This window comes from Scyliorhinus torazame, chromosome 1 (assembly GCF_047496885.1).
Source record: "Scyliorhinus torazame isolate Kashiwa2021f chromosome 1, sScyTor2.1, whole genome shotgun sequence".
NCBI lineage: Eukaryota > Metazoa > Chordata > Chondrichthyes > Carcharhiniformes > Scyliorhinidae > Scyliorhinus > Scyliorhinus torazame.
This window is the reverse complement of record NC_092707.1, coordinates 385,000,719-385,025,061: the sequence shown is the minus strand read 5'-3', so window position 1 is coordinate 385,025,061 and position 24,343 is coordinate 385,000,719. Positions and strand designations below refer to the sequence as shown.

At 42.7% G+C, this 24,343-nt stretch overlaps 2 protein-coding genes across 20 annotated transcripts in view; one reads left to right on the top strand and one right to left on the bottom strand.

The window, feature by feature from the left end:
• The window catches only part of sdccag8 (SHH signaling and ciliogenesis regulator sdccag8), a 727,678-nt gene extending 712,484 nt beyond the window's left edge, over positions 1 to 15,194 (bottom strand). For 4 of the 5 annotated variants that reach the window (XR_011948390.1, XM_072512625.1, XM_072512632.1 and 1 more), the window contains exons 1-2: positions 14,750 to 15,193; positions 3,017 to 3,193 (exon numbers count right to left, since the gene is read on the bottom strand). Coding sequence is in view for 4 of the 5 variants with exons in the window: in XM_072512625.1 (XP_072368726.1) it covers positions 3,017 to 3,193; positions 14,750 to 14,807 (235 nt within the window). In the remaining variant the exon portion in view is untranslated. Of the gene's footprint in view, positions 1 to 3,016; positions 3,194 to 14,749 lie in introns of all 5 variants that reach the window. The other variant, XM_072512651.1, reaches the window with a different exon arrangement.
• Positions 15,195 to 16,573: 1,379 nt separating this feature from the next.
• cep170aa (centrosomal protein 170Aa) overlaps positions 16,574 to 24,343 on the top strand; it is a 257,407-nt gene continuing 249,637 nt past the window's right edge. For 14 of the 15 annotated variants that reach the window (XM_072512604.1, XM_072512598.1, XM_072512607.1 and 11 more), the window contains exon 1: positions 16,574 to 16,695. The gene's annotated coding sequence lies outside the window, so the exon portion shown is untranslated. Of the gene's footprint in view, positions 16,696 to 17,773; positions 17,903 to 24,343 lie in introns of those variants that run through there. The other variant, XM_072512501.1, reaches the window with a different exon arrangement.

Here is a 24,343-nt window from a genome sequence, read left to right as displayed (position 1 = left end):
ATTCTGAAACGGGACAAGGATCCCCTGCAGTGTGGGTCTTACAGACCGATTTTGTTGCTAAATGTAGATGCCAAGGTGCTGGCGAAGGTCTTAGCCACGAGGATTGAGGATTGTGTGTCGCAGATCATCCATGAAGACCAGATGGGGTTTATGAAGGGGAGGCAGTTGAATGCGAATATGCGGAGGCTTTTGAACGTTATCATGATGCCGGCGAGGGAGGGGGAGGTGGAGATAGTGGTGGCGATGGACGCTGAGAAAGCCTTCGATAGGGTAGAGTGGGGGTACCTGTGGGAGGTGCTGAAGAGGTTCGGGTTTGGGGAGGGGTTTGTCAGGTGGGTTAGGCTGTTGTACGAGGTTCCGATGGAGAGTGTGGCCACAAACAGGAGGAGGTTCGAGTACTTTTGGTTGCACCAAGGGACGAGGCAGGGGTGTTCCCTGTCCCCCCTGCTCTTCACACTGGTGATTGAACCCCTGGCTATGGCACTGAGGGAGTCAAGGAACTGGAGGGGGTTGGGGAGGAGCATAGGGTGTCGCTCTATGCGGACAACCTGCTGATATATGTGGCTGACCCGGTGGGGGGAATGCCGGAGGTAATGAGGATTCTTAGGGAATTCGGGGACTTTTCGGGGTACAAGGTCAACATGGGGAAGAGTGAGCTGTTCGTGGTTCACCCAGGGGACCAGGAGAGGGGGATTGGCGAGCTCCCACTAAAAAGGGTGGAGAGGAGCTTCAGGTATTTGGGGGTCCAGGTGGCCAGGAGCTGGGGGGCCCTGCATAGGCTTAATTTTACAAGGCTGGTGGAGCAAATGGAGGAGGAGTTCAAGAGGTGGGACGCGTTGCCGCTGTCCTTGGCGGGTAGGGTGCAGTCAATCAAAATGACGGTGCTCCCAAGGTTTTTGTTCCTGTTCCAGTGCCTCCCCGTGTTTATCCCAAAGGCTTTTTTTAGGCGGGTTAACAGGAGTATAATGGGGTTTGTGTGGGCGCGAGGGACTCCGAGGGTGAGAAGGGTGTTCCTGGAGCGGAGTAGAGATAGGGGGGGACTGGCGCTGCCCAACCTCTGTGGGTACTACTGGGCCGCCAATGCGACGTTGGTGCGCAAGTAGGAGAACAGGTGGAGGGTTTTTGAGGTGGCACAGGGCAGGGATACGAAAGTTGGGGGACCTGTTTGTGGACGGGGAGTTCGCGAGCCTGGGTGAGCTGGAGGAGAAGTACGGGCTCCCCCCAGGGAACACCTTCAGGTACTTACAGGTAAGGGCGTTTGCCAGACGGCAGGTGGTGGAATTCCCGACGCTACTGCCACACGCAGTACAGGACAGGGTGCTCTCGGGGGGGTGGGTGGGAATGGGGAAGATCTCGGAAACTTACCAGGTGATGCAGGAGGAGGAGGAGGCCTCGGTGGTGGAGGTGAAAGGTAAGTGGGAGGAGGAGTTGGGAGAGGAGATTGAGGAAGGGACGTGGGCAGATGCCCTAGGGAAGGTGAACTCTTCCTCATCGTGCGCGAGGCTCAGCCTCATACAGTTTAAGGTGCTGCACAGGGCACACATGACCGGGACAAGGATAAGCCGGGTTTTTGGGGGTGAGGATAGGTGTGTTAGGTGCTCAGGGAGCCCAGCAAATCACACTCATATATTCTGGGCATGCCCAGCGCTGGAGGAATTTTGGAAAGGCGTAGCGAGGACGGTGTTGAGGGTGGTAGGGTCCAGGGTCAAAGCGGGCTGGGGGCTCGCAATATTTGGGGTGGCAGAGGAGCCGGGAGTGCAGGAGGCGAAAGAGGCCGGTATTCTGGCCTTTGCGTCCCTGGTAGTCCGGCGAAGGATTCTTCTTCAGTGGAAGGATGCAAGGCCCCCAAGCGTGGAATCCTGGATCAACGATATGGCGGGGTTCATTAAATTGGAAAGGGTGAAATTCGCCTTGAGTGGGTCGGTACAAGGGTTCTTTAGGCGGTGGCAACCGTTCTTAGACTTACTGGCAGAACAACAGACATTGGTCAATGGCAGCAGGAACTCGGGGGGGGGGGGGGTTTACTTTCATTTATTTCTGTTTCTGTTATTTACACTGGAGGGTCCAGGGGGGTGTATATACCAGTTGTGTTAAGTCGGGGTGTTAATGTTAATTTATTATTTATGTACAGGGGGGAGGGGGGTAGGGTGGGTTGCTTTGCTAGACCGTGTTTTGTACTTAACCCTGTTGGGTTCCTTTTTCATTTTGTTATTGATATTTTATGAAAACCTTAATAAAAATTATTTTTTTTAAAAAGAGGTGAAGTTTGAGCTGGGGGGACAAAGGAAGGGTTCTACAATTCATGGGGACTGTTTATTATACACTTTCGACAATTGGTTGCCATCGAACATTAGGGGGGGGAAGGTGGGGGTGGGGGGGTTTGTCTTGAGTACACTGCTTACTGATTGATTGTTAATTTTCTTTTTTTTGTTTTCTTTTGTTGTTTATTTGATGAAAATGTTGAAAATGAGGAGACAAAAAAGATTTTTTTTTAAACTTAACGTGATTACAATTACGCAGCTCTTCCTCAAGATCTTCATCAATCTGGTTTATGCTTTATTAATTACAAAGCTGGAAAAAAAATTATTTAAGAGCTTTCATTTCATAGAGGAGGCTTCAAGCAAATCCACAACTAATAACCTGCTCTGAAAACTCTACTCAATATTGACAGCTATGTTAAATTCCACCACAGCCTCTGAGACAATCCACGATATTCTCAAACAAAAATACTATTCTAAATTTAAAAACCATAATATTCTAAAAAAGACAGTAAATTCACCCAACTTCTCAATGTTAATGGGTCTTATTAAAAAATTCCAGGATCCCGATCCACATCATCGCCAAAAACTAATCAGCTCTTTCTTGTCCAATATCCTATCTGTATATCAAGTTTCAATTAAATCCATCTATTCATTTTTATAGTATATTACTTACAAACAGACTAACACACAGAAGTGAACACATTACTGCCTCCCACCTTCAGTGATGGAGTTAATAAATATTAATTAGTGGTCACCTGCATGACTGTGTTGTAGCTCTCGCCAAGTCACTTCACCATGATTCTCTCTCCTCCCTGGGGAACTTGTTAAATTTGGCTGGACTTTGTCATCCTCTGGAGATGGTACGGAGGATTCTGCCTGATGTTTTCCTTCCAGAGTACACTTCAGTTTCTGGATGCTCTTACTTGCCCTTTCTGTAAGTAGTTAAGAAAGGCAGATTGGACAAATAGCTATAATTTTGCAAAAGGTCTTTATGATCAATTCCATTTAAAAATAAAGAAAGCATGTTTGCAAAGTATGAAAGAATTCGGCTGTTTTGTCACTACTTTTCATCCTACCACAATGAGTATATAAATTCAAATGTTAAAAAATAAAAGTGGGACTCATATAATTGTAGTCAACAAGTTGCATTTGTAGTCATCACATTTTCAAGACCCTGTGGATGAGGAAACATTTAGATTTGGTCTTTATTCCAACAACAAAAACTTGTTTTTCTATATCACACATGAACATACAAATTAGGAGCAGGAATAATAATAATAATAATCTTTGTTGTCGCAAGTAGGCTTACATTAACACTGCAATGAAGTTACTGTGAAAAGCCCCGAGTCGCCACATTACGGCGCCTGTTCGGGTACATGGATGGAGAATTCAGAATGTCCAATTTACCCAACACCACGTCTTTCGGGACTTGTGTGAGGAAACAGGAGTATCCGGAGGAAACCCTCGCAGTCACAGGGAGAATGTGCAAACTCCGCACAGACAGTGACCTAAGCCAGGAATCGAACCTGGGACCCTGGTGCTGTGAAGCAACAGTGCTAACCACTGTGCTACCAGCCGCCCTAGGCCATTTGGGCCCTCAAGCTTGCTTCACCATTCAATAAGATCATGGCTGATCAGATTGTGGCCTCAATTCCACATTCTCACCTTGCCCTGATATCCTTTGACTCCTTTGTCAGTTAAGAATCTATCCCTGCTTTCAGACTATTCAATGGCACTGCCTCCACTGCGCTCCAGAAAAGGGAGCGCCAAAGATTCATGACCTTCTTGAGAACAAAAATGTCTCCGCATCTCTCTCTTAAATGAGAACCCCTTATTTTCAAACTGTCTTTCCTAGTTCTAATCACTCGCACAAGGGGGAAGCACCCTTTCACCATCCACCCTGTCAGGACCTCTCGGGAACTTATATATTTCAATATCACCCCTCATCTAAACTCCAATAGACACAGGCCTAGCATGTCAAACCTTTCCACTCGTGTGTCAAAGGGCAGTATTTTAAAATTCTCTCCGACCTTGCTCTTGTGCTGAGGAATTATAAGTCCAGTCGGGTGTCCAGAATCACAGCCGTCGATTTTCTTCATTGCCAGTATAAAATCTTCAGGAGACCCAAGAAGGTGATCCAAACATAGGTTTATTTTCAAATTTAAAAAAAGGCTGCAATGCAGCGTACAGCACGTAGGTCCCAACCGGGACTACCGATCATGCTGGTCCCAATCCAGGACAGCTCTTAAGGTTTAATTTTATGAGTCTCAGCTGATAGGCAGGGGATAAGCCAATAAGCAGGGGAGCTCATATTCCACTAGCCCCACAAGGAGACCTATTGGGTTGTCCCCATGGGTCTCGTGGTTATTACTCTTTTCAAAAAACCATGGACCTCTGCCTGATTGTATTGAGATTTTTTTTAAGTGTACCACTATAACCTCCTTAATAATGTTATAGGTCCGGGTTTACAGAACCCCAAAGTGTTTCATGGAGTTCAACCGACCCACAACTTTTAATAGATTGTGGTGTGGGAAGCACACGCCGTACTCTCCAGGTGTGATACAGCAGAAATGGACCAATGGTTTTTAGAACAAAACAATGTTTATTCTATGAACTCAAGTTAACCATTTAAAAACAAACATTGAATATCTTAACACCCATTACTTCAAAGATAACCCCAAAAGACTACAACACTAAATACTCCTTCAAACTGTTCCTTTAAACATCCAAAAGACTTTAAACCTTCAAAAATTGGAACACATTAGGTTACATTCAATATATTTATAGTCTTCGGATTTCAGAAATCAACAGACCAGCTCTGTGTTTCTTCCTGCAGCTCTCAGCAAAACACACAGACACTCCCAGCTGCCTTCTCAAACTGAAAGTCAAAAAAACAGAAGTGAACTCAGCTCCCCCCACCCTCTGACATCACTTCAGTAATATGATCAGCTCCATTTCTTAAAGGTACATTGCTTAAACATCCATTTCTTAAAGGTATTCTCACATGACACCTCCTCCCAAGAAAAAAAATAAACCATCAACTTCAAGATGGTTTCATTTTTCACCTTTGCACCGTCAATTCAGAAATGCACACAGTAAAAACACTTTACCGGTTCAAAAAAAAACAACACACGCAAACAGGTATAATAATATAGTCCTTTTTCATTCTTCTTCCTCCAACCAAAATCCTTCCGTTCATCACATTTGTGACAAAGCATCGGCTATCATGTTTTCCCGTCCTGCCACATGTACTATTTTTAAATGAAATGGCTATAACAATAAACACCAGCGAAACAGCCTCACATTGTTATTCCGGAGTCGCTCCAAAAAAGTCAACAGATTATGATCAGTATATATAATGGTGTCAGACGGATTGCTGGTCACATAAATGTGAAAATGTTGCAAAGCCAGCACAAAACTCAAAGTCTCCTTCTCAATCGTTGAATACTTTTTCTGGTGAGAATTCAATTTCTTTGAAAAATAACCAACAGGCCGCTCTAGCCCTTCGTCGTCGTCTTGTAGAAGCACCACACCTACGCCCACATCACTCGCATCAACAGCCACTTTGAATGGTTTGATATAATTTGGGATGACTAACACAGGAACAGCCTTCAGGCCGTCAAAATCCTGTTGACACTACGCTGTTCACTGGAATTTGTTATGCTTCTTGAGCATGTCCGTCAGTGGAGCGACCACACTGCTAAAATTTGGCACAAATTTCCGGTAAAAATCCACTCATACCAAGAAATCGCATTATTTCCCGTCGCGTCGAGGGTATCGGAAACTGGCCAATAACTTTTGTTTTCACATCCTGTGGAACCAATTGACCCTGTCCGATTGTATGGCCATGGAAAATGACTTGGGCTTTTCCAAATTCACTTTTGGCTAGGTTTATCACCAAACCCGCCTCCTGAAGTCGATCGAATAACTCCACAAGATGTTTTAAATGTTCTTTCCATGTCTGGCTGAAACTACCAGATCGTCGATATATACCGCACAATTGGGTAATCCGGAAACAACTGTATTAGTTAACCATTGAAATGTGGCTGGGGCGTTTTTCATGCCAAACAGGCATAACTTTGAATTGGTATATACCATCTGGAGTCACAAAAGCTGAAATCTCCTTCGCCCTTTCGGATAAAGGTACCTGCCAGTAACCTTTAAGTAAATCCAATTTGGAAATAAAAGCGGATTGTCCCACTTTCTCAATGCAATCCTCCAAACGTGGGATGGGATAAGAGTTCGTTCTTGTAACTGCATTCACCTTTCTATAGTCCACACACAACCGTTGGGTACCATCTGGTTTATGTGCCATCACTATGGGTGAGCTCTATTGGCTGCAACCCACTTCAATTATGCCATTTTTAAGCATACTCTCAATCTCTTTGTTAACCTGTGCCAATTATAAAGGATTAAGTCTATATGGATGTTGTTTGATAGGAACGGCATTTCCCACATCTACATCATGTATAGCCATTTTAGTACTTCCCAATTTATCTCTACAAACTTGCCCATGTGATATCAATAACTCTTTCAGGTCAGTTCGATTTTCCTCTGGAAGATAACTCAACAATTTATCCCAATTTGTAAGAATATCCTCATTTTCCAATTTAATTTGAGGTCTGTCAAATTCACAGTCATCTGGATTTGGTTCGTCACTTTGAGTTAGAATCATTAAAACCTCCTCCTTTTTCTCTCCTTCCCTTTTAAGCATATTCACATGACACACTTGGTGAGTCTTCCTTCTATCTGGTGTTTTTACCACATAATTCACCTCACTTAATTTCCTTTCAATCTGATAAGGTCCACAAAACCTAGCTTTTAAAAGCTCACCTACCACTGGTAACAACACTAAAACTTTATCTCCACTGGCAAAACTACGAACTTTGGATTTCTTGTCCGCTACCCGTTTCATCACATTTTGTGCAACTTTCAAATGTTGTCTAGCCAATTCACCTGCTCTATTTAATCATTCCGTAAAATTTGACACGTAATCCAATAGTGTAACTTCCGATTTCTCACCCACCAATTTTTCTTCATTCAATTTATGTGGTCCTCTTACCTCATGACCAAAACTTAGTTCAAAAGGACTAAATTTGGTTGACTCATTAGGTGCATCCCGAATTGCAAACAGTACGAATGGAATTCCTTTATCCCAATCCTCTGGATAATCTTGACAATAAGCCCTCAACATTGTCTTTAATGTCTGATGCCACCTTTCTAACGCTTCCTGTGATTTTGGATGGTACGCAGTTGATTTAAATTGTTTTATTCCTAAACTATCCATAGCTTCTTTGAATAACTTTGAGGTAACATTTGATCCTTGATCCGATTGAAATTCTGTGGGTAGTCCATATCTAGTAAAGAATTTAAGTAACTCCTCCACAATCATTTTAGCTGTAATATTATGTACTGGAATGGCCTCTGGAAACCTAGTAGACACATCCATTATAGTCAAAAGATATTGATTCACACTTTTTGTTTGAGGAAGGGGTCCTACACAATCAATTAGGACCCTTGTAAAAGGTTCCTCAAATGTTGGAATGGGTATTAAGGGCGCTGGTTTTATCACTGCTTGAGGTTTCCCTATCACTTGACATGTGTGACATGATTGACAAAATTTAACTACATCTTTATGTAGTCCAGGACAATAAAAATGTTTTTGCATCTTAGCTTGAGTTTTCCTTATCCCCAAATGACCTCCCACTGGTACCTCATATGCCACTCGCAACACCTCCTTTCTAAACCAATCGGCAAGACTACTTGATGAACTTCTGCCCACTTTTCATCCGCCTGCAGGTACAGGTCTCCATTTTCTCATCAAGACATCACTTTCACGGTAATAATCTGGTATACTCTCAGATTCCTCTTCCGTATATGCTTTCTGATATATCCGTTTTATTTCTACATCTTTCTTTCTGTTGTAACTCCGCCAATTTTCCTGAACTAAAAATAACCGCCTCATCCTCCATCTGTTCTTGTTATTTTTCAACCATCTGATCAAAAATAGTTTCTGATAATTGCACTTCAACTTGAAATGAAATGAAATGAAATGAAAATCGCTTATTGTCACAAATAGGCTTCAAATGAAGTTACTGTGAAAAGCCCCTAGTCGCCACATTCCGGCGCCTGTTCGGGGAGGCTGTTACGGGAATCGAACCGTGCTGCTGGCCTGCCTTGGTCTGCTTTTTGATTTCTCCTCTTGTCTTAACCTGTGACTTTGTGACCTTGTTACTACACAATCCGGAAAAATCCCAGGATATTCGTCCTTCAACACTTCAGTTGTCTGATTATCCACTAGCTTATCAACCACAGTAGGCATCACTCCCACCTGCGATCCAGCTATATCATTACCCAAGATAAACTGTATTCCTAGACAAGATAGTTTCTCTATTACTCCTACTACCACTTCACCACTCTTCACTGGACTTTCCAACCTTACCTTATATAATGGAACGCTACTTCTCTCACCCTGAATTCCACATATTACCACCTTTTCTGGCAACATTCTTCCCAAACTACATAATTCCTCATCTCTTCCCATTAAAGATTGACTAGCTCCTGTATCTCTTAAAATTGTGACTTCTTTACCTGCTCCTCCTGATACTCATGAGTAAACTTTACCCACACAAGTAAATTCTTTAAAGACATCTGGCACGTTCTTATCAAATACCTCTTGAACAGGCTGTACAATCGTTTGCACCTCCTTCGCTTCCCTTGGGCTTTCCTTTACCACTCTAACAAACCCCACTGTCTTATCCTGTTTTACCACATCAGCCTTCCCAGTGCTTTTCTTCAATCACCAACACTGTGACTTTACATGACCTAGTTTATTACAGTGAAAACATTTGAAACTTTTCATTTCTCTTCCACCCTACTAGATTTCTTTTTTAATCTGAGGTACACTCTCTTTATTACCTTCCATCAGATCATCTTTACCTTTACCATTTGAGTATTTCTCATGTCCCCAGTTTCTATCCCTCATCGGCTGAAACTGATGTCGGAAACCAAGCCTTGATTTATGAACTAATTCATAATCATCTGCCACTTCTGCTGCTAATGTCGCAGTTTTAACCCTCTGTTCTTTCACATGAGTTCTCACTACATCAGGAATTGAATTTTTAAACTCCTCCAAAAGTATAATTTCTCTGAGAGCTTCATACGTTTGGTCTATTTTCAAAGCCCTTATCCACCTATCAAAATTACTCTGTTTGAGCCTTTCAAACTCCATGTATGTTTGACCAAATTATTTCCTTAAATTTCTAAAACTTTGTCTGTAAGCTTCAGGCACTAGCTCATATGCACCCATGATGAATGTTTTCACCTCCTCATACGTTCCAGATACCTCCTCCGGTAGTGATGCAAACACTTCACTAGCTCTACCTACCAGCTTTGTTTGAATCAGTAATACCCACATGTCCTGTGGCCATTTCATTTGTTTCGCTACCTTCTCAAATGAAATGAAAAAGGCTTCTACCTCCTTCTCGTCAAACCTTGGCAATGCTTGGACATATTTAAATAGATCCCCATCACGTCTTCGACTATGACGCTTTGTCTCACTATCCTCATCGATCACATCCAACTGTATGTTTCCCTTTACGTCTGCCAATTTTAACTGATTTTCCTGTTTCATAGCCATTTTATGAAGTTCAAACTCTCTCTCTTTTTCCCTTTCCTCTCTACCTTTCTTTGTTTCTTTCTTCTCTCTCCTTTTCTTTTTCTCTCATTGCATATTCAAGCTGCTTAAATTCTTTTTCATGTTCAAATTGTTTAATCTGCAACTGGAGCTATGCCATTTCTAATGAGTCAGAATGTATCTCAGGCAAAATTAAATGCTCAGCTACCGCGGTAAGTATCTCATCTTTTCGCATTTTGCCTGGCAATGTTAACTGCAATGCTTTTGCTAAATCTAACAGTCTGCTTTAAGTCTCTGTCCGTAAGGTACTGCGTGTTACCGTGTCCACCCACAAAAACTTCTGAGCCTCTGAAAGACCCATTGTCCACAACACACTCCACACTTAAACTAAAATACAACAACTGAAAAGCAACCACAATATGCTCAACACTCACTGTCTTTAAGTTCGTTAAGCCAGTCCAATCAATAGACTTTTATCCCGGACGAGCCCCCAATTTTTATAGGTCCGGGTTTACAGAATCCCAAAGTATTTCATGGAGTTCAACCAACCCACAACTTTTAATAGATTGCGGTGTGGGAAGCACACGCCGTACTCTCCAGGTATATTCAGCAGAAATGGACCAATGGTTTTTAAAACAAAACAATGTTTATTCTATGAACTCAAGTTAACCTTTTAAAAACAAATATTGAATATCTTAACACCCATTACTTCAAAGATAACCCCAAAAGACTACAACACTAAATAATCCTTCAAACTGTTACTTTAAACATCCAAACGACTTCAAACCTTCAAAAATTGGACCACATTAGGTTACATTCAATATATTTACAGTCTTTGGATTTCAGAAATCAACAGACCAGCTCGGTGTTTCTTCCTGCAGCTCTTAGCAAAACACACAGACACCTTCTCAAACTGAAAGTCAAAAAAGCAGAAGTGAACTCAGCTCCCCCCACCCTCTGACATCACTTCAGTAATATGATCAGCTCCATTTCTTAAAAGGTACTCTCACATGACAATAATACATTCCAACAATTTTCTTATTTTAATGTATTTTATTCCAAACGTATATAAAAGGTTACAAAAGATAAAAGATTTGGGGAACAAACACCCAACACACAACTATACAGTTTGTACGAATTCTCCCCTTTTTCACTCCCGCCTCGATGAACAGCTCCTCAAACATGGCCACGAACATCCCCCACATTGCCTCGAAGCCCTCCGTTGAACCCCTTAATTCATATTTAATCTTTTCCAACCAAAGAAAGCCATACAAGTCCCTCAGCCAAGCCGCCACCCCTGGTTGTGTTGCTGACCGCCACTCCAACAGGATTCTTCGCCGGACAATCAGAGAGGCGAAGGCCACAACATCGGCCCTCCTCCCCTCATGCTTCTCCGATATCCCAAATATCGCCATCAATGAATGGGTCCGGCTCAACCTCCACCCCCACTATCCTTGTTAGCGCTGTGAACACCCTGCCAAAATCTCCCCAACTTTTCGCAGTCCCACAACATATGAACATGATTCGCTGGTCCTCGTCCACACTTCTCACACTCATCTGTCACTCCCTGGAAGAACCCACTCATTCTTGCTCGAGTCATGTGTACCACCTTGAACTGTATCAAGCTCATCCTTGCACACGCATAGGTCGCATTTACCCTTTGTAGCACCTCATTCCATACTCCCCAGTTTATCTCCCCTTCCAGCTCTCCCTCCCACTTCTCCTTAATCTTCATCACCTGCTCACCTCCCTGCTCTCCAGCCACCCGTATATGTCTCCGATCCTGCCCTCTCCTTTCACATCGGAAGCAGCAGTTGCTCCAACAGGTTGTACCTCAGCAACCTGGGGAACTCTTTCCAAACTTTCCACGCGAAGTCCCTTCCCTGCAGCTACTAAACTCACTCCCTCTTGGGATCTCTACCCTCTTCTTCAGTTCCTCTATACTGGCAAACCATTCTGCCAGGTACAGGTCCCTCACCTGAACCAGCCCCACTTCTCTCCACTTCCTATACATGCAATCTATCCCCCCCGGCTCAAAACCGTGTTTTAAGCACAACGGCGTTAACACCGAATACCTCTCTATCCGAAAGTGCCTCCTCAGCTGGTTACAGACGTTCACCGTGAACTGCATTACAGTCCCCTCGGAGTGCTTCCTTGGCACCATTGGCATAGCAATTTTTTAATGACATGATGTTACGCTAACTGGTCTGTAGTTTTCTGCTTTCTGTCTCCCTTCTTTCTTGAATAGAGGAATCACATTCACTATTTTCCAATCTGATGGGAGCTTTCCAAAATCCAGGGAATTCAGGAAAATTAAAACCAATGCATCTATGAGGCCACTTTAAAAGAAAGGCGGCACGGTAGCATTGTGGATAGCAAATTGCTTCACAGCTCCAGGGTCCCAGGTTCGATTCCGGCTTGGTTCACTGTCTGTGCGGAGTCTGCACATCCTCCCAGTGTGTGCGTGGGTTTCCTCCGGGTGCTCCGGTTTCCTCCCACAGTCCAAAGATGTGCAGGTTAGGTGGATTGGCCATGATAAATTGCCCTTAGTGTCCAAAAATTGCCCTTAGTATTGGGTGCGGTTACTGGGTTATGGGGATAGGGTGGAGGCATTGACCTTGGGTAGGATGCTCTTTCTAAGAGCCGGTGCAGACTCGATGGGCTGAATGGCCTCCTTCTGCACCGTAAATTCTATGATAAATTCTATGATAAATCTATGAAAGAGACTCTAGGATAAAGTCCATCAGGACCTGGGGACTTGTCAGCTTTTAGAGCTGATAATTGTCTTATTCCTTTTCTCCTAATGATTGCAATTGTTTCAGGTTCCTCCTTCCTTTGAACCTCATGATTCACATTGATTTCTAGGATGTTATGTATATCCTCTACAATGAAGACAGCAAAATACATGTTCAATTCATCCACCATTTTCTTATTTTTGGTTATTATTTCTCCAGACACACTCTCTGGAGAAAGAAAATCTCACTTTATTTATTCTTTTCCTTTTTAAAATATCTGTATAAGTCTTACTACCTATCTTTATATTTCTAGCTAGCTTTCTCTTGTACTCTGCTTTCTCCCTCCTTATTGATCTTCTGGTCATTTTTTTTCTGTTCTTTATATTCTGTCTAATCTTCTGACCTACCAATCATCTTTGTGGAATGATAAGCTTTTTCTTTCAATTTGATACTATCTTTAACTTCCTTACATATCCACAGATATTGCATCCTTCTCAAATAATGTTTCTGAGAGCAAGAATATGACAGCAGATTGTGGACCTCAAGTTTATGGAGAGTTTATGGTGGAGGGGAGAGACGACCATAAGTATATGAAAATAATTAAGCTTTGAGGTACACGGCATGGAACAGATGGTGAGATATGAGCAGAGCTGGCTGATCTTAACAGAGGGGGGCAGCCTTAGTAAAAAATAAAAACAAATTACTGCGGATGCTGGAATCTGAAACCAAAAAGAAAATGTTGGAAAATCTCAGCAGGTCTAGCAACATCTATAGGGAGAGAAAAAAGCTAACGTTTCGAGTCCAGATGACCCTTTGCCAAAGCAGCCTTAGTGATGGCACAGACATGAGGTCAGCAGCTCATTTTGAGGCTAAATATGAAAATAAGATTGCAAACAGTTTGATTCAGTCTCAGACAGTTGTTAGGGAGAGGGATTGAGTCAGTGGAAAGGAGCATGGCTTGTAGCAGGGCCTAACAGTTAATTGGAGGATATTTCTGCCATCCAGTATGGAATGTTGGACTAGCAGTCTAACAAGTGGTGCGAGCCATTAGCATTACATACCAGCAATCCATTGAAGGGGCAGTCAGTTTACTGACAAATATCAGCATGGATTGGATGTATTTCCACTTAGTCCCACTTCTGGACGGAGCTGGTTACAATTTGAATGTGAATGGTGGAACAAAGGGAAAGAGGTTCACAAATGGCCAGATTTTAAGAAATACAGAGTGGTGGGGATGGGGGCGGGGTGCAGGGATACAAGGTGGCAGGTGTAAGATTGGAAGAAGTAAGGGGTAAGAAGGGTGAGGCTAGGTCATGAAGGGATTTAAACAGGAGAATGTAAATATCATATCGGAGGTATTGTGAATCAGCAGCTAATGAAGGCCAGCAGAAACAAGAGAGGATATAGGCACCTGAATTTTTAATAAACTGAAATTTAACAGGATGAAGGATGGGAGGCCAACCAGAGCAGTTTTGGAATAGTCAAGATTGGAAATTACAAAAGCATGAATAGTAGCAGAGACGATGTGACGGCACCCGAAGTGATCCAGATCAGGTGTTGGATGGTGAACCCTGTTGTGTGTCACATAAAAAGAACCAGAAGGCAGATGAAGAGTTTTTTTTCTTACGCAATGTGCCGTTACGACTTGGAATGCAACACCTGAAAGTACAACAAAAGTAGATTCGCCCATAAAGAGGTACTTAATTGGTTCGACCCCCCAAAAAATGTTGGAAATGAAAGTGGTTGACAAACGTTTCCTCCCGATACATGTTTCGTAAACAATTAGGAAAGTGGCAAACCGCTGATGTCTTACAAAAAGTGATTTAGTTCGAGCAGTGATTTAATTAAAGTCCACATTCCGCGAGGTTTACCATCTGAGCCCATGGTTTGCAATTCGGGAGCTCCAGAGAATTCACCAAACTTTCATCTCTGCACTGCCAACACTTTGAGGCAATGCGAACACACCGGATTTGTTCATTTCAACATGCATTTTGTCAGCGAATAAAGATGCTGACTGCACTACTTGGAGACCAAGTAGATTCGGCCTTGCTTATCCGAGCCTCTTAACCGACAGCTGTCCTCGCTCAGAAATGAGCCTTCCTCATCAAGTCGCTCACCTCTCAAACCTTTCAGATACAGATCCAAATCCTCCTCAGTGTCACTGGAGTCCTTCATGGTCGAGGTACGCGACGAAAGGTTAAAAGCGCGATTCAATCAGAAGAAGAACGTTGACAGTAAAAGAGGGGCGATCATTCAAAACGCTGCCCTCCGCTTTCGTTAAACTCCAGCGCCGCTGACAGGACGCCGCCCCTGGACCAATCGGCACCGATTTCAAATTAAACTTTCGGCTTCCTTTCACCATAGAGACATCGGGTTCAGCGGAGGGAGGCGCGGCCGCGGTGGGAGCTGGAAGTTGTAGTTCAGTGTGGGAGTTTGGGTGGCGGTGGGGTAGGTTGATAAAATGGCGGCCGCCGCCCCGAAGAAATACAACTCCCAGAAATACTTGCCATGAAGGGGAGGGGGAAGGGGAAGCTTTTTCCTCCCGCCTTCCCCGATCTGTTGTCAACGTCTCGCGCGCTTCCACCGCGGCTGACCAGCACCGTTACTACCGTGACGTGAGGTCAATATTCACATGCGATTGGTCAGCCTCCCCGTCCATCAAGAGAACGGTTTTTTAAAAATCCGCCCGCCCCCTCAGCTGTCATTGTGTGCGGTAGTCGCCCCGCCCCTCCCAGCGAGGAGGGTTGGCATTGTCTGTGGTCATGAGGTGGAGATGCCGGCGTTGGACTGGGGTGAGCACAGTAAGAAGTCTTACAACACCAGGTTAAAGTCCAACAGGTTTGTTTCAAACACGGAGCACTGCTCCTTCCTCAGGTGAATGAAGAGGTATATTCCAGAAACATATATATATAGACAAAGTCAAAGATGTGAGCATTAAGTCTTTACAGATCCAGAGATACGGGTAACCCCAGGTTAAAGAGGTGTGAATTGTCTCAAGCCAGGACAGTTGGTAGGATTTTGCAAGCCCAGGCCAGATGGTGGGGGGGTGAATGTAATGTGACATGAATCCAACGTCCCGGTTGAGGCTGTATTCATGTGTGCGGAACTTGGCTATAAGTTTATGCTCACCGATTTTGCGTTGTCGCGCGTCCTGAAGACCACCATGGAGAACGCTTACCCTGAGATCAGAGGCTGAATGCCCTTGACTGCTGAAGTGTTCTCTGACTGGAAGGGAACATTCCTGCCTGGCGATTGTCACGTGATGTCCGTTCATCCGTTGTCGCAGCATCTGCATGGTCTCGCCAATGTACCATGCTTCGGGATCCGTTCCTGACAACGGATGAACGGACATCGCGTGACAACCGCCAAGCAGGATTGTTCCCTTCCAGTCGGGGAACAATTCAGCAGTCAAGGGCATTCAGCCTCTGATCTCCGGGTAAGCTTTCTCCAAGGTGGCCTTCAGGACGCGCGACAACGCAGAATCGCCGAGCAGAAACTGATAGCCAAGTTCCTCACACATGAGTACGGCCTCAACCGGGACCTTGGATTCATGTCACATTACATTCATCCCCCACCATCTGGCCTGGGTTTGCGAAATCCTACCATCTGTCCTGGTTTGAGACAATTCACACCACTTTAACCTGGAGTTAACCCTATCTCTGGATCTGTATACCTGCAAATGCTTGCATTCAAAACATTGCCTTGCATCTTTGACTTTGTCTATATATATATATATGTTTCTGGAACATACCTCTTCATTCACCTGAGGAAGGAGCAGTGCTCCGTGTTTGAAACAAACCTGTTGGACTTTAACCTGGTGTTGTAAGACTTCTTATTGTCTGTGGTGGTCGCCCCGCCCCCAGCGTGGAGGTTTGTCATTCTGTGGTTGCCGCCCACCCCACCCCGCACGCGTCAATCAAACACCCGTCCCTCCCCCTCCACTCGCTCGCGAGCGCGCGCGCGGCCGCTATGTGGGAATAACGTTATTGCCGAGCAACGGGAGGGCCGGTGATGTTTGTCCGAGCCTGGGCAGGACGGCTGCTGCACTTGCTGGCGGGGTGGGGTGAGTCTGCCTCGCACGTTTAGGGAGACGCTTAATGGCCGCGGCTGGACGCACCCGTTTGGAACGGGTTGTGGTCATTTCGAAAGAAAAATCAAAGAGCGGCTCTGAGGACGGGGCGTCAAATGGTGCCGGTAGCGGGGGAGGGGAGTCTGGTAGGGACGCGGCCGTCCCCACCATCACCGCTGGGCCCGTTGACTATTTCCCCCTTCCCAAAATGCCTCTTTCTCGCCTTGCACATGTTTTGGGATTGTTGGTATCCCCACCGCTTCCCATTGAAACGAAGGGGCGGCAGAAAGGGAAAGGGCGTGTTAAGGGTTCAGATGGCAAACCGTTACTTTATTTTACTGACAGGGCTGCTCCATACCCACCCCACCCCCCTATATTATTCGTTCCTTTTTGTAAACTATGCAATCCATCTGCGAATTTAGTTTAAACGCAATGCTGGGCTTTGATTTTCTTTTGTATTTCCCTCCTCTCCATCTCCTTCGGTCCAACGGGTTTTTAAATCAAGGTTTTTTTTGTTGTTGCAAATTATCCTAGTTTCCCCATAAGCATGTCAGCAGATCCGAAATGCACAGCATAAACCCGTTTAAATTATCATTGCATTGCATTTTTCTCTTTTTTTTGTTACCCCCAGAACAAAGGAATCTTCGGGTTGTATATCAACAGAATTCCGAAGGTTTGCTCACATCAATGTATTGTTTGTCGACCAATCGGGACATTGGCTATCTATAGGAATTTGGATTTTTTTTTTTGTTTTGTTTTTTGCAACTCATCCTGATCTGTGATCGTTTTTAACCGAATCGATTTGGATTGCTCGAAAAAATACAGCCATGCAGTGATGGCATTGCTGGGTAGCGACTATTAGCACATTTCTGGCAGACAGCCAGCAATAGTAGGGGCATGACATGTTATGGAACTGATTTTTCACCACTTACCGTTTTTGAAACATTGTAATTACATGCTATTATGTTGGATTATTGGCCTTTATATTTTTTTTAAAACACCTAAAAAGTAATGCGCTCGATCAGAAACATAAGAGTACGTTTCATTTAGAAAATTCTTCAGAAATGTTTCACAGGAAATGTTTCCCCTTCCTGTGCTTTCCCGCTGAGGAATAGGGTCACATGAAACTGGCTGGAATGTTTCCTTTTCGGCTTTCATTTCAGCAATTCCTGTGTATGTCTTCTCTGGAACCACTTTTCAAGTAAGTTGGGTCCCGTTTATTTCATCGGGCATATTTTCAAGACTTGACAGTGAACCAATACGTTATTGCGCTGTGTTTTCAAAGGAAGGGCAGGAAAAAAACCTTAGTAAAATGGAAGAAAAGTTAGTGGTCATGGTGGAACTCGTTTTAATGCTGGATATTTTGTGGGGGGGGAAAAGTAATTGTAATGTAACTGAACACTTCAATCTGCTGCATAAGTAGTTGGATGGAACAGCCATTCATTAAGAGTGACAATTGAAAATGATATGGACTCTCCAACATGCATGTCAAAAACTCTTGAGCCACAACCAGTCAGAGCTGTAATGGTTTAGTCAATGGAAGTCAATCAGTTGAGTCTTATTGATTTGTCCTGGTTGAATTTTGTGATTCCAGAGGTTTAGAAAAAACTACTATAACATAAAATGTATTGAAATTCATAGTATCATGGATGGAAATGTGATGCCCAGGCCCTGGACTCTTGCAACTTTGCACTCTGAGAAGATAAACATGCTTGGGCATCCCCATGGTAAACCAGACAATATCATGCATGTTTGTCAAATAAGAATTTACTTCTTTCCTGCTCTTTTCTGCTTTATATGTTCTTCTAATGTATTTACCAACTCTTTAGCTGAAAGTGGAGACTTTAACTCTCATTGCCATTTATAAACCTGGATATTTTATTTTATTTTCAGTTTTTTTTAACATAAAATACAGAAGGGGATGAATCAACAGAAAGAATGTGAAAGAAATAAGGGAACCAAGAATCCATGAGATATCAAAACATTGACCCACCTGCCTTTTTATTCATTTGTGGGGTGTGGGGCTTCGCTGGTTCGGCCAGCATTTATTGCCCATCCCTAGTTGCTCTTCAGAAGATGATGAGTTGCCTTCTTGAACCGCTGCAGCCCTTGTGGTGTAGGTACACCCACTGTGCTGTTAGGGAGTGTGTTCCAGGATGTTGCCCCAGTGACAGTGAAAGAACGGTGATATGTTTCTAAGTAAGGGTGGTGAGTTACTTGGAGGGGAACCTTCAGGTGGTGGGGTTCCCAGGTATCTGCTGCTCTTGTCCTTCTAGATGGTAGTGGTCGTGGGTTTGGAAGGTGTTGTTTAAGGAACCTTGGTGAGTAACTGCAGTGCGTTTTGTAGATGGTACACATAGCTGTCACTGTGCTCAGTGGTGGAGGGTTTGAATGTTTGTTGAAGGAGGAGCAATCCAGCGGTTGCTTTGTCCTGGATGGTGTCAAGCATCTTGAGTGTTGTTGGAGCTGCACTCATCCAGGCAAATGGAGAGTATTCCATTATACTCTTGACTTGTGCCTTGTAGATGGTGGACAGACTTTGGGGATCAGGAGGTGAGTTACTCGCCGTATGATTCCTAGTCTTTGACCTGCCTGGTATCCACAGTATTAATATGGCTAGTCCAGTTCAGTTTCTGATCAATGGTAACCCCCCAGGATGTTGATTGTTTATGTCCAAAATCCATAACACGATTTCAAAGAAGAGCAGAGACATTATTGCTGGTGCTTTGGCTAGCATTTATCTCTCAACCAACATTACAAAAACAGTTTATCTGGTCATTATCACATTTACAATTGTGGGAACTTGCTGTGTTCATATTGGCTGTTGTGATTCCTACTTTAAAACAATGTCTGCTTCAAAAATACTTAAATTAACTGAAGCACTTTTGGACATCCTGTTGTTATCAAAGGTGCTAAATGAATGCAAGATGTTTTGACATCGTTCTGGAATTGGGAGGTTGAGGAGGAGCAGAGGTTTGGATAAACTAAAGTTTACTAAGGATGCAGGATGTGAAACCCACTAGGAGTGCAGTGAAATTGAGCTGACAGGCTTGGATGAGGATTTAAGTGACAAATGGACTGAGGCTGTATGTAATGTGTCCATTATATTAACCTAGCTGTAATCATTTGAAAGGCTTTTCAACATCTATTTGAACATTATGTATGAAGTGACTGCAAGTGTGATTTTCAGTCAGAAAATATTACAAGCTTTTGGATTCTTTCACTCAAACATAGGAATATATCTGTTTTTATTGATGCACCAACCCAAAAAAGGGAAACACGGTTGTTAGGGAGTGCACTGCAGGAGTCTATTTCTATTGTACTCCACAAGCAGGGAGTATATCATTTGCAGTTTTTGAGTTTGTGAAAAATTATTATTTCTAAAAGTAAATAACTTTTTTGTTAACTTGACTGATATATGTTAAAGAAGGAAAATCCTGCGGTTGCTGTAAATTTTGAAATACAAGCAGTAAATGCTGAAAGTAAGTCTGGCAGTATCTCTGGAGAGAGGAACAGAGCTGACATTTTGGATTGTTGACTTTTTATCAGAATATTATTAACTTAAGGATTCTCGTGAAAGGTCACAGACCTGAAACATTAACTTTGTATTTCTTCCCACGGATGCTGCCTGACCTGGCAACAATGTAAGCCTAGACAGCTTATTTCAGATATTGAATCAGTAGGATTTCATTCAAGATTATAGCAATTGATTGGCACACTTTTACAATCCCTGTAGCGACCAATAACTTTTAAAAATAAATTTGAACGTCCAGTTAATAGCAAAAAGAATGACGCACCAAGATTTCGTGTTTTAAAACTGTAATAGATGACTGGAGGCTTCTACTTTAAACTCCATAAAGAAATGTTCCCTTTTTATACTTATCACACACTCCATGGAATTGCACTCATTGTAGCAAACAATATATAGTTTCTATCAGCTTCCAATGGGTTTGCTTCCCCCAGTTTTGCAGAGTTGCCACTACCAGCCGTGAAGGCTACCCTGATGATTCTTCCCCTCTGACCACGACAGGACATATCTCCCAGAACCATTAGACAGCTGAAGGATCTATCCCTTTTAGCAGAACATGTCTCCCTCCTGTAGCTGGCTGTGGTAGTTTGTAAAGCAAAGCAGCCTCTCCTCTCTCCTTACCACACAAAATTGATGTCTGTCTATGATGCTCATTGATTTGTAGGGCAACATGTAACCAAATGTTAAATATGGCTTCCTCCACCCTATTTTCCCCATAGTTACATGAAACATATTAACCCTGCCTGTATGTAAAAATACTGATTACCTATTATTGGCCACGACTCTTTCATCTTGAAAGTAAATGGACAGTTTACATCACAACTGTTTACAACTTGTTACCGATAACATTTTTCTGTGACTTTTTAGGAGTCTCAGGCTACTGTTTCCAACTATGAAAACTGCTCTGGTAAATCACTCTGGGCCTCTGATCTCGAACTGCCCTACGCATGGTGTCAAGTAGTCTTCAGAACATGACCCTTCCATTTTACCTTAAAGACGCAGTCCAAAAGATAACATTCTAGTAAACCTCATTGTAAAGATACCATATTCATATTTAACTAGAACATTTTACTATTTTTGTTAACCACATTTCTATTAATTAGTAGAATACTTACTTGGTCAACAATTATCTAGATTGCAGAGAGATTTGAAAAATGATGCTTTCCATAAGAGAACATTTTTGATTTGTTTCATCAGGTTTTAATATATTATAGTGTCTAATCTAATACATTTTGGTAGCGGCAGTAAGGATGATAAAAACAAATAATTTTATTCAGTTTGAAGGAAAATAGGAGGGGAAATCATTAGTGCCCAAAGATACTTTTATCTCCACCATGTAAATTTGATACACATAGTACTAATGTAATGTTTCATTAACTTTCTTGTTCTGTCAGCCTGACTAAATCAATTATCCACGAGTTATGCAATTACATTATTACTTTTATAGCTATAGTTCTTGAATACGAAGAAAGTTCAGTAAATATTACGTCCCCACAAAACACTTTGATCAAACCGTTCAAAAACTTGTTTTTTTTAGTTAAAATTAATTTTGAAAATAGCTTAATCACATAACTTATACAAACATAGTAATGGTTTAGACGGTAAGTAATGAGGGTCCCTTTACCTGACAGTTGCAAGATTCAGCCAACCATGTGGCCCCTGAAATTCAGACATTTAAAACACTTTTTCATCATTCCTGTACACTTATTCCAGTTTGTATAAGTGAACTTTTTTTATGCACTCTAAAATCTTTCTGAAAAACAAGATATCTTGATGAAGCTTTTGGTCTTGCACTCATCAGGACAAATGCAAGGATGCCAAATTTAAAAATGATCACAATAATTTACACTACAGGAGAAAAGGGTGCTGACTGGTTAGTGAGTCAATTGTGGCCAGGGTGATGCCATGGCGAAAGCAACGGGGAACTATAGGCTCCTCCAATCTTCCAGCTAATTTAAAAAAGATGTAAGACTTGAATGTATTTCTTTCATTTGCACAGAATTGGTTTCTGCATATGAATCTTATGCCAATTATAGAAATCATAAAATAAGCCACGGGTTTGACTGATCATGAATTGTTTATTTGTCTATTAGCTCACTCAAGATTGTTCAGCAAGTGCTGTCCAATCGTGGGATTACATGTAACAGTAGACATTTTACTTTGGGTTTTGCAAGTGGAATCAACTCCCCCGGTAATGCCTTTCCTGCATATCAACAAGTCAGTTTTAACTTATGATAGCAATTAGTATATACATTCTTGTCTGAAGTATAATACAACAAACCAAACATAGTAGTTTCATGGATCATTGAGTTTCGAGGACCCATCTGTTTGCTCCAGTGGATATTATAATAATCTTTATTGTCACAAGTAGGCTTACATTGACACTGCAATGAAGTTATTGTGGAAGGCCCCTAGTCGCCACATTCTGGTGCCTGTTCGAGTACACAGGGAGAATTCAGAATGTCCAATTCACCTTATAGCATGTCTTTCGGGACTTGTGGGAGGAAACCGGAGCACCCGGAAAAAACCCACACAGACACAGGGAGAACGTGCAGACTCTGCACAGACAGTGACCCAGCCGGAAATCGAACTTTGGACCCTGGCGCTGTGAAGCAATAGTGCTAACCACTGTGCCACCATGCTGCCTATTAAAGATCCCATGGCATTTTTCGAAGCTTCATTGGCTGAGAAGCACTTTCTGAGCTATCCATTGGTCATGGAAAATGCGATATAAATGCAATTTGTTTTTCATTTTTAGAATAATAAAATTACCATTCGCTTCTTTCCCTAAATAAACTTCAAAAGAGAAACTCACTTCTTCCAACTTCCACTGTGAAGTAAACTGGCCCAGCTATCCCAGAACCATTCTAGTGATTGGAATGCTGAAAACTGTAAAAGGGTAATCAAGATAACAAAAATATAATTTAAACCCCTTTGACGTTATACAGCTATTCACAGACTGTCAGTTACTTTCATGTCCACCTGTTCTTTTCTGGATGGATACATGAATAGGGAGGAAATGGAGGGATACGGACCGAGGAAGGGCAGAAGGTTTTTTTCAGTTAGGGCATCATGATCGGCACAGGCTTGGAGGATCGAAAGGCCTGTTCCTGTACTGTACTTTTCTTTGTTCTTTGTTCAAAATGGTATTGCAATTTCCAGGGAAGAATAGAAACATTTTGCAGCCTAACAGCAACATGTTAAACTAAACAAATTGAATAGAAGAGATCACATTTGACAAGGAGAGACTTGATAGGTGTTCAGGGTAAACAAAGAGAAACCGTTTCCATTGGCAGAGGGTTGGTAACCAGAGGAGACCAATTGCCAGCTACCTTTAAAAGAGCCAGAGGGGTCATGACGGAAGAAATTTACGCACTGAGTTATTGTGATCTGGAATGCACTGGCTGAAGGGTGGTGGAAGCAGATTCATCAGTAACTTTCAAAATAAAATTTTATGTATTTGGAGGGAACATTTTACAGGACTATGGAATAAGTGCAGGGATTTGGGAATAGTCAGATTGTTTTGAAAAAGCTATGTAACTCCTGCCACCGATCAGAAATGTGGCCGGAACAGTTGCACATGCCGACTCGATCCACTCTGTGGCTGCTGGTGGGTGCATGCCAACTGTTCCTGACACCAGTGGCAAACGTTTTGTAATGATATCAAGATGGTGAAATGGCTGCATCTACAGAGGGATCAAACATCCCACATAGAGCACCAATTAACATGCCCCAATCCATACAAAATCAGACAACATTCAAATTCAATTTGTTGCCAATTGGAAATTCATTTTGGGTACATTGCTCAAAAAAGTACATAAAATTGCCCAATCACAAAAGTATAACTTTAATTTAAAAAGTGATTCTTGCACATTAAATAATCAATGAAACAGCACATAAAATTGATGAGGAATGGGGAAATGCAAAAAGGGGGGGGGAATTACTTCTGGCATAGATCATAGAATTCATAGAATTTACAGTGCAGAAGGAGGCCATTCGGCCAATCGAGTCTGCACCGGCTCTTGAAAAGAGCACCCTACCTAAAGTCAACACCTCCACCCTATCCCCATAACCCAGTAACCCCACTAAGGGCAATTTTAGACACTAAGGGCA